At 37.7% G+C, this 16,453-nt stretch overlaps 2 protein-coding genes across 2 annotated transcripts in view; one reads left to right on the forward strand and one right to left on the reverse strand.

Annotated features, from left to right (window-relative positions):
- The window catches only part of ASB3 (ankyrin repeat and SOCS box containing 3), a gene marked incomplete at its 5' end in the record, with an annotated part of 106,627 nt that overhangs the window by 20,921 nt on the left and 69,253 nt on the right, over nt 1-16,453 (forward strand). The window contains one exon of the mRNA XM_046661837.1: nt 12,714-12,922. Coding sequence (XP_046517793.1) covers nt 12,714-12,922 — 209 coding nt within the window. The remainder of the gene's footprint in view (nt 1-12,713; nt 12,923-16,453) is intronic.
- Nucleotides 720-8,735, reverse strand: CHAC2 (ChaC glutathione specific gamma-glutamylcyclotransferase 2). Its single transcript, XM_046660388.1, has 3 exons — nt 8,510-8,735; nt 3,755-3,790; nt 720-1,725 (listed from the first exon to the last, which is right to left on the reverse strand). The coding sequence occupies exons 1-3, from the start codon at nt 8,642-8,644 to the stop codon at nt 1,342-1,344; spliced, it is 555 nt and encodes a 184-aa protein (XP_046516344.1). The 5' UTR covers nt 8,645-8,735; the 3' UTR covers nt 720-1,341.

A 16,453-nucleotide genomic window follows, 5' to 3' on the forward strand; every position in this document is an offset into this window, starting at 1 on the left:
GAAAATGTTGGAAAATATTTAAAATAGTTACATAGCTGAGTAAAGTAGCAAGTAAGGTGTTAAATGGAAAAACATGAAAAGGACTACTGTTCCTGCTAGGTAGGACAGCTTTATTTTATTTTATGTGAAAAACTTGTGTTCTAATTATTAGTCATGCCTGGGTTTGAGGAATTTTTAAGTTTCATATTAGGTTTAATGTGATACTGAAATTCTTTCCATATTGAAAGATTTTAGAGAGACTGTATATCCTATTGAGAAAGAAATCATGTACAATCAGAAAGAACCTGATTAGTTTGAATCAAGGCTAATTCTACATGAGTTTATAATGTACATGTATGTTTCTTACTTGAGTAGCATCAACACTATGCAGTGAATACCTTTGTTTAGGTGACATGATATAAGGAAGAAAACTGCGTAGCAAATGATCAGGTAATGCCACTTCTTTCTTTAAAACATTACGATTCTAAAAGCCATTTCAAACACCACACTTTGATTATATATATATGTTTCTCATAACTGGTAATATCAGAAAGCACCCCCAAAAAGAAAGCGCATTTTTCTTTTTTTTAAGTTTCAGTATAAGAATAAAACAAAGTGAATGACAGACTGCACTGTTAGTGGACGTAATTTATATAATGTAATTTGTGGGTTTTTTTAGCAGAATGAGTTTTTTCCATGTAGTAAAATGCATTTATTCAAAAAAGGAGAGGTACAGCACATTATAATTCCAAGGACATTTTTATATTAAAAATGCCAGTTTTTTGGCTTAAATTGGAAAGGGTCTCATTTAATACCTGAACAAGGAAATTCATAATCAAGGCTGAAATCTTGTCTATGTTACTGTATATTTCTAATTACATGCTATTTTAAGCTTGTACATTTTAATCATGGTTATAGATATTGTACAGGAATATACTGAACGTATAACCTTATTATATTTACTAGACTTTGGTTGAATTCTTTACAACGTCAAAATATTATTATGATATGAAACAACAGAATTATTTTTACTCTGATAAAAACAAGTTCTGAATTGAGTCCTTCATTGTACTGTTCTAAAGAACTCACTTCTAATGAGCAAGTGTTTAATATCACATAGTTAGGAAGTCATTATATTATTAAAACTTGAATTTTTTCTTTAATTATATCCCAATATTTTGAATATGTATGTGTTTCAGGACACTTGAAATTAAACTATAAACTTTGATGATATCTTAACATTAAAAATAAATAAGATCTCCAAGTAAACACGTTTCCAGATCATATTGCCATTGTGCAATGAAGCTGTTGTCTGAAGACTAAAAGCTCTGCTTGTTTGGAAAAAATCAATGATTAGGGTCTTTATAAGCAACTGAGGTTCTGTTTTCTTTCTAAACGTTCCTTTACTAATTTTTCCAAAGAGAAAAGATGCTCGTCTGCATCTTCTGGCACAAGGTTTCTCATAGAATTTGCAAGTTCAAAAAGATATTCTGAATTTCTTCCACTTGGACCAGCTGCGTGAAAAATTTGCTCAGCAATGTCTTCCAGAGGTGCAGGACCAAGATAATTAGGATTATCATGTGTTCCAATATATAGCAACACAGTGAATGGTTCCGTTGTGGACTCTTTTGGATAAAAACTGACTGTTATGGTCCTGTAGCCTCCCTTCTCTCTGAAGTCAAGATATGATTTTACTTCTTCTTCCTTTCCTACTGGTAGTCTGTAAGCAACACCCCATACACAACCCTGTTGAAAAATGAAAAGAATATATTATTTAGTATTTACAAGGCTAAAATTGGTAAAGATATGTTGTGATCTAAGAAAATACTTTTTATATTCATAGAAATCAATGCAGTTTTGCTTCACTTAAAGTGCACTGAAGAAGTACATACTACAAGTAAAGGAAATCAGCATTTTAAATTCTTCAATTTGAGTAAATAATTTCCTTGCACATGAAGATATTTCTTTGTTTAAATGTTAAAAATTATGTCTTTTAACTGATGAGACTGAAATGAAAAATATCAGGTCTTCATCTGGTCATTAAAAATATGCTAAATTTTTAAAATTTAAAGCTCAATCTTTAAATCCTAAAGCTTTAAATCCACCAACATTTTATTGGCGGTATAGGGCAGTAGTTTCCCAACTGCTTCAGGGAGTGTTGTAGCAACCTGGAGCCTACCTCAGGGGCTGTCTGCATGAAGCATTGGCATGCTGGATAGCAGGGCTTTGATACTCCAACTCTTTTCAGCTAGAGCTGTGTCTCATTTATCTTCTTACATATTAGGTGTTCCCGTGTTTGCAGAAAGGGGTCTGTGTTTTAAAAGCTTGGAAATAAGGCAATCAACTACTTAAGGCCATAGCAGGTTCATTTTATTTGTTTCTTCACTGCCTAAACTTTCAAATATCCTTTGTAAATTACTCCATCCAGAATACTTTTGTCAAGAGAGCCCAGGAACAAAGTGTCAGTAAAAACAACATACTTTAGCTGCAAAGATCTTTTTTTTTTTTGCAGGGGAAGATTCACTCTAAGCTAACATCTGTTGCCACTCTCCCTCCTTTTTTATTCCTTTTTCCCCCGCTAAAGCCCCAGTACATAGTTGTGTATAGTTTTAAGTTCTTCTATGTGAGCCACTGCCAGAGCATGGCCACTGACAGACAAATGGTGTGGTTCAGCACCTGGGAATCGAACCCAGGCCGCCAAAGTGGAGCGTGTGGAACTTTAAGCCCTAGGCCATCAGGGCTGGCTTGCAAAGATTTTTTTTAGTATTAATAAAATATCTGTGATATAAGCAAGATTTACAGTTTGTAAATTTTCTAGGTTCTTGACAACCTTTAATTATTAAACTTTAGGTTGCTAAGCATCTTCTTGAATGAATTAACATTCTATAGAAACAAAGTGCTGTTTATTAACTTTAATTGGGAGTTGTAGGTATCAGTTTGAAGCCATTTTTATAGATGCTTTTCCTAATGTAAATTATGAAAAGATTTCATAATTTCACCATTATTCATCTGCTTTTGCTAGCTGCTTGATTTTTGTATATCAAAGTTCTTTCCATAGTTAAATCTTTAACTTCAGAATATAAAATTTTGGGGGTGGGCCCTGTGGCTGAGTGGTTAAGTCTGCCCGCTTTGCTTGGGCAGTCCAGGGTTTCGCCGGTTCCGATCCTGGGCATGGACATGGCACCGCTCATCAGGCCATGCTGAGGCAGCATCCCACATAGTGCAACCAGAAGGACCTACAACTAGAATATACAACTATGTACTGGGGGGTTTTGCGGAGAAGAAGGAAACAAAAAAGATTGGCAACAGATGTTAGCTCAGGTGCCAATCTTTAAAAAAAAAAATGCAAAATTTTGAATCTCTCTCTCAACAAAAGGATTGAAATTATTTAAGAAACAGAGGACAATCAGATAAATAAAAGTTGTCTAGTGCTCCAAACCTCTTTAAAAACCTATTGTGCTATTGATAAAATTAGGCAATAAAGAAAGTGATAATCCCTGACTGGGATTTTTTTGCTGAAGATATTAGCCTTCTGGCAAATGTGAGGAGAGCTTTAAGGGTTCCATTTAATTCTCAGTGGCGGTCTGGCTGTCTGAGGGCTGGCTCCGTTAATGTCAAAGGGAATCACAAAATTCTCAGAGAGGAGTTCTAGACCCAGTTAGTTCTAATGGTCTGTGATGACTGTTAATAAAATTTCATTGATTATTAACACTGAAAAACATCTCAACATTTTATATGATTAAAGATTATACAAAAAAGAATAGTTATACCATACCCCAGGATCTTCAACAAGAGTCACAACTCTTCCAGGCTGTTTTAAAAAAGTAAGAAAAAAAATTTTTTTTCTGAATTAAAGTTCATTAACTGAGCATTAGCAACTTATTACTGACAGAATATTTTAATTTCATTTGTTCATACTAAGAACTTTTTTTAAAGCACTTATTTTTAATGATAAATTTTAAAGTGAATTAAGTAAGAAAATCTACCTTTTCCAAACTATCTTGGCCTTTCTAAAAATTCCCTTCAATTTGTATGTATTAGGTATATTATGTTCATTTAAAAATGGATGTATTAAAAAACACCTATAACTAAAGTGTCATCTAAAATGAAAGGCAAAAGGAAGAAGCAATTAAATAAAAGTTCTGGTCGTTTCTTTTCCTCTAGGAAAACAGAGATTGTCATAGTTTTGTTAGGGGACAAAACATGACATTCCAGGGTGTTTTCCTATAGGGAAGTGGTTCTCAAACCTTAGTATAGATCAGAATTACTTGGAGGGCTTGACAAACACACATTGCTAGGCCACACTCCCAGAGTTTCTGATTCTGTAGTCTGGAGCTGTCTGAGAATTTGCATTTTTTAAAAAAAATATAATTTCTGCTTGGTGCCAAAGGCTCTGTATGTACCTACTGACATGTTAACATCATTAGTGAGAATGTTGAGTTGTAAGCCACAATTTTACCTACTTCTATGCCCATTGTCTGACACATAGTAAGCCTAAATCATTCAGATATTTGTGACATCTTTGTTTCTGTTTCCTTCTAGTCTTTGTCCATTTGTATAGATAATTTGTAATCATGCAACACATGGGATTTTGGGTTATGTTTCTTATTTAATTATATTTTCCTGTTAGTCTTCTTATACATTTTAATAGTTGCATAATAGTCTATCATCAGTGAAGTATAATTTAAACAGTCCCATGCTGTTCAGACATTTATATTTGACTTGTTTTCTACTTAAGATAATGCTATAATGAGGATACATATATTGGTGTGGGTCATGTAGGTATTGCCATATTACTTTCAATTTCAAAGTGAATTAGGAGCTATTTATTGAATACCTACTCTGTGTTGTAGAGAAGATAAAACCTTGATTCTTGCTTCTAAGAGCTTATACGGTATTTCTGAAAGATTAACTTAAAATGTGAAATAGGTAGAGAATACTTAAGGGCTAAGATGTATGGTATTTATAAGTGCAGTAAGAATTCTGAGTCTTGGGTGGTAAGAAAGGAAGACAAAATTCTGGCGAAAGGGCACTGTGACTCATGATTCACAAGTGAGGGCCTAGAGGCAGAACTAAATCAGACCAAGTGTCTGACTTGAGCAGAGGGTTCCCCATGTAGGGAGATGCTTCGGAAAGATAGCTGGAGAAACAGGATAGAGTCAGATTTGAAAGGCCAAAGAGTGGAGTTGAAATTAGGGGACAGGAGAAAGTAAGAAGCCACTTAAATTTAAGGGAAATCAGAGATAAGGAGCTGCTGTGGCACTTGAGTAGCAGGTGACTGGCGTGATAAAGGAAGTGTTTTGGGAAGATAAGTGTGGTAAAGTGTATAGTGTGCAAGTTAGAGTGGGAAGGAGGTAGACTCTGAGTAAGAAATGTTAGTGGTCCAGGTGACAAGTTCTGCACTCCACCTTTCCTTGCCTCCCCTTACATCCAGCCCAGTCACCAGTTCTTGGTAGCTCTATCTTCTAATTATCTTCTGAATTTGGTTCCTCTTCATCCTTCCGTTGCTTCCTTAGGGATCTTGCTGCCTGCCTCTAGTTTTGCTTCCCTCCAGTCTGTTCCCTACTTGGTGCTAGAATTACTTTCTGGTGCAAATTGGGCCACTTACTCCCATGCTTTGAATTTTTCAGGGTTTTAATATTCTACAGGATAAAATATACTGGTGGCCAGTATGGAATGCCCTTCTTTATATCCCTGGGATATCCTCTCCCCCTCTTTCCATAAAGGCTTGGCTGACTCCTCAGACTACTTTCCAGCAGTTCCTTCTCCCCAACTCTCCTTTAGGAGAGTTGCTCCTTTGATTTATTTCCCTTATAGTACTTATCAGGCATTGTTGTTTGTACAGGTGTCTCCCACATATTTGGAAGTGCTCGTAAGTGCTTGTTGAAAGGAGGAAGAGGGGTAGTAAAGTCCTGGACTTAGATAGTGGCAGTTGAAACAGAAGACAAAGAAAAAATAAATGGATCCCTGTGACTGTTTACGGATGCTACAGATATAGACTGTTGGCACTACTGATATATTTACTAGGAAATATTTTCTAAAACTTAAGTGCTCTGTCCCTGAAATAAATATATGTTATTGAGAAACAGTGTAAGTGCACTTAAATGCTTTTTTGGGGAGATTAAAACTGAAGAAGGGGTCTTTCAGGCTGAGTGGGATTGGAAGATATTGTGAAATATGAGTCACGATGGGTGCTTTCATTGGGTAATGAGTAATATTTCTGATCTAGATCTAGAAAAGTTGGGGATTTATTAAATGTTCATAATTATCTCATGTTAAAATGTTTCCTTTTTTGGAAATTGAAATATATTCTAAGTAATTCTCTCACATTTAAATAAATCCTTAATTTGGTGAGAAATTGCCAGTTTTGTTATATATAAATGAAATGCTTAATTAAACTTAGGAAGAAATTAAAGTTTAATGAAGCAAAAAAAGTGCATAATAAAGCAAGTAGGTTTGGTATTTTTGCCACAAATGTCACACTGCAGTATGTAGAAATGAGTCTAACGTTTGTTCAATAATATCACATGTCATATGTAATGATGACTAACTTACTAGGAGCATATGTTGCTGTAAAAACATAGTCCTAAATAGCATCTGTGTCATTCTTACTAATTTGCTGGATATTTCTGTGGCCTTTTGTATTCTTGTTTGTTGGATAGTTAATATATATATAAGGCTGCTGATCCATTATAATAAAAAATGTGAAGTAAAAGAATAATGTTCTTTCCAGTTTTTTTAACGGAACAATATACTTAGAAAATGTTTAGTACTTAGTTTTTCCTTTAATTTGCTATGATGGATTCTTTAAATAAAAGTAGATGTAAAACTATTAGCCGTTGTAGTTTTCCCCCCTAACTTTCCAGCCCTATAGTTTAGTAAATTTAAGTAAAGAGAGAGAGAGATTGGCTTTTATAACTTCCTTCTTCTTTTAAAGCATCATGAACTGTTGTATTGACTTGACAATTTATCTGACAGCGTACCTATCTCCGTGTGCTAACAAACATATACATTTTGAGAATCATACATTTAGAGTAGTAAAATATGCTATTATAACCATATTCATAAGTATTTAATACTTGGTCATTAAAGTGGGAGCCTGGGCAAAGCCTTTTTCTCTTGAGAATGGCAGTTTTAAGTGTTCATATCTGACAACTCAAAAGGCATTTTATTAAACTTAGTTCTTTAAAGTCATAAATATTCTATAGCTTTCTTGGAGATACTTTGGCCATGAAATTTCTGATGGCCTATCAGTGTGCATTTGCTCTTAGTCATTCCCCTGTTTTCAAGTCATCTGTTTACCTAAAAGCCAAATTCTTAATTCACCACCTCTAGTTGTGGTAGAACAGCTTCTAACTCAGATTCTTTTTGTGATTTTAATCCAGTCTCTTTTATGAGCAGGTGCCAAATACTTCACAGCTTTCTCTCTTCCCCTTTCCATGACTGCAGGTATTTCTTTCGAATTAACCCCAATTTCTTTCCACATCTGCTTTCTAGAATTTTAGATATTGTGCATTTGGGCCAATATTAATTTCTTTCTCAAAAACAGTAATCAAGCTCATGTAACTCTGAGAGTACTTTAGAGAACATATAAGCAATAAAAAATTTTGTACTCTTCCAAAAGTTTAGAGGTTAACTAAAGCAAGTGTTCAAGTTATCCAAATCGTTAGTTACCTAAAACTTAGTTTTCCTTAGCTTCTTCGGCAGCCCGTGCAAGGCTGATCTGCATAAGCAGTGAACTGCTACTAATTCTCTGTACACGTCTACTGAGATGAATGTCTTTGCATGACTGACTGAAAAATGGATCAAAGAACTTACATTTCACATTTATAATTTCGAAGAGAGCCATGGAGAAAGAAACATTAAAATAATGCTAGATAAAGTAATAGGTACTATGTTACTAAAGTAATAAACGGGGAACTCATTTAACTTCACTCGTACCTGACAACCAAAGTGATCAAACCAAGCTCCTTAATAACTGGAGATAATTTTGGAAACTAGTTCTGTGACCTTAGGTGTCATAAAATAAAACCTTTGGGAAGATATAAAGAAATCTCAGAAATAACATGCATGTTTAAACTCAAACCATTGAAAGCCTGCCAGAATTCAGAAAATGCCAACAAATTTAATTGCTGCACAGCTGAATTTGCAAATTGATTTATTTCAACTACATGGTGACACGAAGATTGATCTTGCTGCCTGTTTTTAATTTTTTGGGCAGAGGTTGCCAAGAGATGGGGCCCCCCTCCCAGTACATCGGACTTGTGCGAGCTTGTGGACTTGTGCCCACGGTTTTTGCCTCAAGAAACTAACCACCAGCATCTCAAGTGGCTTCGGAAGAAGTGCCATTGGTTTGGGAGGGAGGCAGGGGGCAGCTGGCCGAGGAAATTGCAGAGGTGTAGCAGCATCATCCCTAACCCACATGCTCGGCTCTCGGAAGCGTTGGGGTATGGGTTCCGCAGAGCTGGGCCAAGAGTTGGCGAGCGGCGCTCTAGGGGCAGTAAGTGTGGAAGACTGGCTGGCACCTCACCTTGCCGGGGATCCCACGGTGGTCCGTGCTGCCCTGCCAGAAGCGCCTGCTGAAGCCTGTGATGTATCCGACCACCTTGTCCTGATAGGGGAAGTCCACCTTCCAGATCAGCGACCCGTAACCAAAAACCCACATCCTTCCTTGCTGCTTTGCCGCGGCGGTGGTCGACCCGTGGGCTGTGGTCTCCGCGGTGCGGGCGGGGACAGCTGCCTCCCGGACGCAAGAAACCGGCTGTGCGGCGCAGGCGCAGTGGCGGTCCTGCCTGCTTTGGGTCGCAAAGCACACTGGGACTTGCAGTTTGAGGAACGTTTTCCGGCGCTATCTCAGTCAATGTTTTATTTCCTTGCTTAGGGTGTCAAGAAGCATTGACTTTCTGTATACTAAGCAGTGGATTTCTTCTGCAGCTTCTGTAATCACTCTAACCTTCTTCTGGTGTGCGAGTGCAGAGGACTACAGTACCCACAATCCTTTTCTGGGATTCGTGGCTCTGAGGTTGGAACTGCCTGCCTTCTTCGAACCCAGGAGGGGAAGAAGCTAAAGGGCCGGAGTCGAGCGAGGCTGGTGTGGTCTTGAGAAGAGATCTACGGGCACCGCAGTTGGCACGTAGAAAAACATTTTGTTTTGCTTTGAAAACTGGATTTCTACCCATATAAAGGAGCAGCTAAAGGAGCGCAAGCTGGGAATGTAATACATATTTGACCTTTTTTACATTAAAAAAAAACAAACTGATGCCTTTTAACCTTTCAAATAAAAAAATACCTTTTTACCTTTCAGAACGCTTACTGCAGAAATTTTACGCCTGTGAAAGAGCTACTATTATTACAACAAAAGTTGGTTACATATTTAAATTTTACGGGCGAAACGACCTTATTCATCTTTAGTATTCTCAGCGGCTCAGAAGAGAGTAGTCAAAGGTTCTTGGCTCATGTACAGGCTTTGGCAGTGATCTGGGGAACCTCCTGAAATTATATACAAAATGAAGTCTGTGTGCATTTTTCTAGGAGGGACTTTATAGCTTTCATGAGTTTCTCCAACAGGTCAAGAATCCTAAAAAATTTTAAGATCTCCTGGTTAGAGCTACTGCTCCAGAATGTTGTTGAGGAAGATCACTTGAACCATCACACCTGTGTTTCTGTATGTGACAACAGAAGCCTTACCAAATGATTGTTCTTTCTCGAGAATTTCTATTTCATGGTCTTTAGCATTATGAAAGAATGCTAAAACACTCAGGTCCAAAAAGTAGTATTTGTGCTCTTAAGAAATCAGCAGGAAACTGCTCCAAAGAGAAACTTAGTTTAAGAATAACCAAGTCTTTACATATTTTCTCCAGGTTGTAGTTTCACAGTGCCTAGGATGGTAAGTTTCTCTCCACCCCCAATTTTTTGGAAAAATTTCAAACATACAGAAAAGTTAGAAAAAGAGTATAGTGACCGTTCTTATACTTTCCGTGTGGATCCAACAATTAATATTTTGCCACAGTTGCCTTACTTGTTTTTGCTCTGTATATACTTTTTAATCTAAAACATTTGAAGTTGCATGTGTTATGCCTTTTCACTGCTAAATACCTAAGAATAAGGACAATCTCCTAATAACTATAATGCCATGATCACATCTAAGAAAATTAACGATAATTACATCATCCAGGATCTATTCCATATTCAAATTTCCTTAATTATCTCAAAATTGATTTTTGTAGCTGATACTTTTTTCACCAATCCAGGATCCAGTTGAGGTTTATACATCACATTTGGTCGTTTGTGTACTTTCTTTTAGTCTAGAACATAGGAAGGTTTTTATAAAAGGAGATCCTATAAATAGTTTATTCATGTTAACTAGTTGATACCAAGGTTTGAAAGGAATGATCCTGCTTTTATAGTACATTTCTTTTGGTTTCCCCTTCCCCTAAGAAGCTCAAAGACATTTCTAGTTCTGATATGTTTTTCAGATTATTGTCTATTAATCTGGATCCATTAATATTATTTGTAACTGTGAGAAAAGCTAGTAAAATTTGGAGAGGGATTCATACCTGTTTTACTTGAATGCTGTTTGTTTTTCCTTAAAGATTGGCACCTGAGCTAACAACTGTTGCCAATCTAATTGTTTTTCTGCTTTTTCTCCCCAAATCTCCCCAATACATAGTTGTATATTTTAGTTGTGGGTCCTTCTTGCTGTGGCATATGGGACGCCGCCTCAGCATGCCGTGTCCATGCCTGGGATCCGAACCAGCAAAACCCTGGGCTGCCGAAGCAGAGTGTGCAAACTTAACCACTCAGCCACAGGGCCGCTCCCTCGAAAGCAGTTTTTTTTTTTTAAAGGTTTAATTTTTTTCCTTTTTCTCCCCAAAGCCCCCCAGCACTTAGTTGTATATTCTTTGTTGTGGGTCCTTCTAGTTGTGGCATGTGGGACACTGCCTCGGCGTGGCCCGACAAGCAGTGCCATGTCCGTGCCTAGGATTCGAACCAACAAAACACTGGGCCGCCTGCAGTGGAGCGCGCGAACTTAACCACTCGGCCTTGAATGCAGTTTTTAATGTCTTTAGAGTAGTAGTCTTGTTTGTGTGTTTTTCCTACATAGAAAAAACTTTTCTTGTATTAGATGAATATACTCATAAATTGCCCCAAAATGTGTGGTTTGTTCTTTTTTTGTGAAATTTGGATGTAATGGCTTTGATTGGAAGTTAGCACGGTTCAAAAAAGTATAGCTTAGCATTCAAGATTCTGCACTGTTTGCCTTTCAGCTCCCTCTGTAACCTCATTTTCCTACTCTTCTTTGTTTACCTGATCCTCTTTCCAAAGTGAAATAATTGTTTCACTTATTCACTGTCCCTTACTGACCCTTTCTTGTTCATTTTCATAATTTTGGTCATGTCTTTTCCTTTTGCCTAAGAATGCTCTTCTGCCCATTTTCTCATTCTCGTTGGCCCATTATGGCCCAACTCATATCCCTCACCAGGTTGAAGTAGTTTCTCCCTTCTTTGACTACCCATTACTCTTTATCTGTACTTCTCTTATGACATTTTCTGCTTTCTATTTTGAATCATATGCATTTATCATTTCTATGAGACTGTGCATAACTTGAAATAGAATCTGTGTGTATGTAATCTTTATATCCTCCACATTGCTGATCATCTAGTTGTTGCTCAGTAAATAACTATTAACTGAATAATTAAATGTTCTGTAATAAATATCTTCACGTTCCTAGTAATGGACCAGTTGATCCAATCAGATTAATCCATAGCTAACATTAGCTGTTTGGCTCACTATAGAATCAACTCCCGCAGTTTACAGCTTTGTATTTAAATGTGACCATGAATAACTTTAAATTTACTACAGGAAATGCTGTGTGCTTTGTTTTAACCTCTTTTCTCAAATCTTCCTTTTCTAGGTGAATTATTTAGAATGGGGTTGTAGAAAGTTTTTCACCTGTATTGGATTAGACATGTTAGCATTTCGTGAACTACCTCCTAAGATCATTAGAAAACTAAGAGGAAGGATGGGATCGGAGTGTTACTGAGAGGGGCTGCCCCTTGGTAGATAACTATTCCCCTGAGAATCATGAGTCTTAGCCCAGCCTGCTTCATAGCATGATTAACAAGAAATTGTCTTTGTAAGAAGCATATACTGAGAGTTACACGGGACACTGACTCCAAGGAAACTTGAAATGAAGTTTGAAGAGAGATGGTGAGGAAGAAGGCAATAATGCAGTGAAGAACTTTCTGGGCTGGTGCAGTCTGTGATCTTTCCTACAGAAAAGGGCTATAAATTTATTCTTGAGGCTCAGCATTGCTGGTTGTTAAATGGCTGTCTCTGCCTAATAGTTTGCATTTGTGATTAACTGGAAATGTTTAGCTCTCTCATCAACAAAGTTTCACAGAGTGCGTCTTAGTCGGGTGTGAGCAGGAGCAGAAGCCTGCAGGAAGGAGCTGCTCAGACTACATTTCCAGAGAAGGAATGATAGAACACTTAAAACTCCCTTGGTATCTTTAATAAGAACATTCCAAGGAATCCCAATTCCCCAAACAGAGACTTCTTGGTTTAGACCCTAGCAGAGGCTGTGGCTTGACAAGTCACTTTCTAAAACACTCTAGGCTCCTCCTCAGCAGTCACGGGAGAGATACCAGACAGGCCCACTTCGATCTGCTAATCTCCAGGAGTTCAGTGTTGTTTTATTGACTATAGTGTTTTCTTTCTGCCTTGTTTTGTAGACTGGTCAAAGGAATGGATTTTACAGAGGCTTACTCTGACACATGCTCCACGGTTGGACTTGCTGCCAGGGAAGGCAATCTTAAAGTCTTAAGAAAACTACTCAAAAAGGGACATAGTGTTGATGTTGCTGATAACAGGGGATGGATGCCAATTCATGAAGCGGCTTATCACAACTCTGTAGAATGTTTGCGGATGTTGATTCGTGCAGGTAAAGTAAATTCAAGGTATGAGAGGCTGGGCCTGCAAGCTGGATTAATAAAACATTAAAAAATGCTAATACATGACTTATTAACAGTAGTATTTGTTTCCCTTTCTTTAACCATAAAATAACTGCCTGTGCATTAAGAATGGTATGATTGCCTGCCTTAGATTATATAAGTATGGTATTCTAGCTGGACATCTGTAAATGCTGTCCTTTATACGGAAGTGCTTGTGCCTGACTGATTTTTATTGTCTTAGGTAGGTGATGTGGCAAAAGTAGTCTGCTGTTTGTTTTTAAGCGTTTGATGGTTACTGATCATATTTTTTCTTTCTTCCTTTTCCATACAAAAGGAAAAGTGTTACTGAAATTGAGGATGTGAGGGGTTTTGCTTGAATTAGCTTTTTTAAAAAAATTCTTTTCAAAAGTTCCTTAACTTTGGGAATCTTTCCAATTATGTTGACTTTGTGTTTGCTGAGGACACAGTACAGAACAGGATGGACAAGATCTCTGCCTTTATGATGCTTATATTCCTGTCAGGGGAAGACAGTCAATACCTAAACAATTAAACAAGATAGTTTCAAAAAGTAAAACAGGTTAATGGGACGAGAGTAATGCCATGCTGCTGCCTGTCTCTTCCCAACTTTGTATTCAGTTGCCTTCCTGCTTGTGGCTTGAGGTCAGCCATGTGGGAGTATTTACACCACAGAAATCAGCCAGTGCTACAACCAATGCCATAAACTCGCCTTATTTCCCTCTCTGAGAGTCGGTTACACATTTAATAGCACAGTACTGAGTGAAGGGCTCAGTAAATGAGACTAAATGAGAGATTCTGACACTCAGGAGATGGGGACTGAGAAGAGAATTAACCGTGATTGAACACTGCTTTTTTTTTTAAAGATTGGCACCTGGGCTAACAACTGTTGCCAATCTTCCTTTTTTTTTCAAAGATTGGCACCTGGGCTAACAACCGTTGCCAATCTTTTTTTTTTTTCTGCTCTATCTCCCACAACCTGCCCCCGTACACAGTTGTATGTCCTAGCTGCATGTTCTTCCAGTTGTGGGATATGGGACACCTCCTCAACGTGGCCTGATGAGCGGCGCCATGTCCGTGCCCAGAATCTGAACCCTGGGCTGCCACAGCAGAGCGCGCGAACTTAACCACTCGACCATGGAGCCAGTCCCTGAGCACTGCTTTTTAACAATGGTCGTACTAGATGCTTGATTCATATTCTCTATCTAATATATACAAAACTGCCATTGAGGCGATGTTAATACCATTTTATTGGTGAGAAGACGAAGGCTCAGACAAGTTGACTTGTCAAAGGTTGTATAATAAATTAAGTATTTTTTTAACATATTTCTCTTATTCTAAAGCTCACGTTTTTTCTGCTATGACATGCTTCCAACATTTAATCAAAGTGAACATTTTTAGCATTCAGTTAAATAGGTTGAATATAACACTGTGTTATAATACTCAGTGAACCATTTACATTTCATTGATCATGGAAATTCAGATTCTTCTTCTCTGCGTATTTATCATCACTAGGTATAGCACTCAAAAGTTAGACTTCTGGTGCCGTACCTCATGAATGGGAAAGAAAGTAATCTTTATCTTGTTTTTGGTGTGTTTTTCTGTTTTTTTGATTGTCCTGTTTTGTTTTAAGGGTTGAGGAATGGCAAGCCTAAATTCCCAAATCATAATACAGGAAGTTTGTCATTACTACTTTTTAAGTCACATGTTCTAGAGTCTTTTATAGTTGAGTGTTTAAAGATATTAGGAAAATAGACTGTATGTCTCAAATTTTAAAAAGCTTAATCTCTAGTGACAAAGGCATGAGTTCAGATATTCTTTTCTAGTCAAAAAGCTCATTCCCAATATACTGTTATGTGTCCCACATCAGAACAGTGTTGTTTATGTTACAGTTTTTTTCCCCTTAGCTGCTGAATAAACTTAGGCATACTTGTGACTAAATGTTTGAACTGTCTGTTAAGTCATCTCTCTATAATTTTTAGAAATTTTGAATATCACCTTTATTATTAATGACTGTTCTTTTTTAGGCTTGATGTTTTTGGAGGATAAGATAGCCACACATAGTTAACTATTTTTTTTGCCACCTGAGCTAACATCTGTTGCTAATCTTCCTTTTTTTTTTCCTACTTCTCCCCGATGCCTCCCAGTACATAGTTGTATATTCTAGTTGTAGAACCTCTGGCTTTGCTATGTGGGACGTTGCTATGCCTGATGAGCGGTGTCATGTCTGTGCCCAGGATCTGAACTGGCAAAATCCTGGGCCACCGAAGTGGAGTGTGTGAACTTAACCACGTGGCCACGGGGCCAGCCCCCATAGTTAACTATTTGAGTAGTTCATATAAATGGTCAAATAAGATTTTCTCCCTGTACTATTACTGCAGTTCACTATCAAGAGATAAACTTTGGATAAAACTAATTTATGTGCAGTTCGTACACAAGGGTTAGGGTAGGGACAGGGAGATAGGAAGTAGGGTTTGCAGAGGGTAGGAAGCAGCTATATGACTTACTTTTGGAGGTGGTAACATTTTCAGGCTTCCATGAGTTTGGTTGTTTTCTGTAGTTGGAACTAGTGTCCAAAATTCTATCAGATTTGGTTATCTAATTCACTAACTAGGAAAATCAAGCTAGAAGGAGGCAGAAGAGCTGCATAGCCTGGGTTGCTTTAAAAATGTTTTATAGGGGCCAGCCCCGTGGCTGAGTGGTTCAATTTGCCCACTCTGCTTCAGAGTCCATGCCATTTCGCTGGTTCAGATCCTGGGCGCGGACATGGCACTGCTCATCAGGCCACGCTGAGATGGTGTCCCATATACCACAAGTAGAAGGACCCACAGCTAGGATATACAACTATGTACTGGGGGGATTTGGGGAGAATAAGCAGAAAAAAAAGTTTTATATGTTCCCCTGGCTCATCCGTTTTTTAAATTAATAAAGTCCATAGTTTATTCAGATCCCCTCCCTTTTAAAAATGATTATAACCTAAACTTTTCTGGATGGTTCAGGTTCAGGAATATTGACCAGTGAGGAATGGTAGTTGACTACTTTGTAAAAGGTCTAGCTACATATGAGGAGTATTTTAAAATGATGAGGAAGTACAAATATTTCTAGTCTTGAAGAGTGAAGTGAGGTCTCTTCTGCTTGATGATGGCAACAGCACCTTTATATCTATAGCAGTTAACTTGGTATTGTGGGTTAATCTTAAAAGTTTCCTAAGCAAGTTTGACATTTCTGTCATTCTTTATATTTGCTATACGTGTGTTTTATATGATTCGTAATTCCCTTGTCTCTCGTGGCTCAGCTGGTATACATAAAAGTGTCTTTTTTTTTAAAGATTGGCACCTGAGCTAACATCTGTTGCCAATCTTTTTTTTAAAATTTTCTTCTACTCCCCAAAGCCCCCCAGTACATAATTGTATATTCTGTATATTCTAGTTGTGAGTGCCCCTGGTTGTGCTATGTGGGACAGCACCTCAGGACGGCCTGATGAGCGGTGTCCTGCCCACGCCCAG

The sequence above is a fragment of the Equus quagga genome, chromosome 5, assembly GCF_021613505.1.
Source record: "Equus quagga isolate Etosha38 chromosome 5, UCLA_HA_Equagga_1.0, whole genome shotgun sequence".
NCBI classification, from domain to species: domain Eukaryota; kingdom Metazoa; phylum Chordata; class Mammalia; order Perissodactyla; family Equidae; genus Equus; species Equus quagga.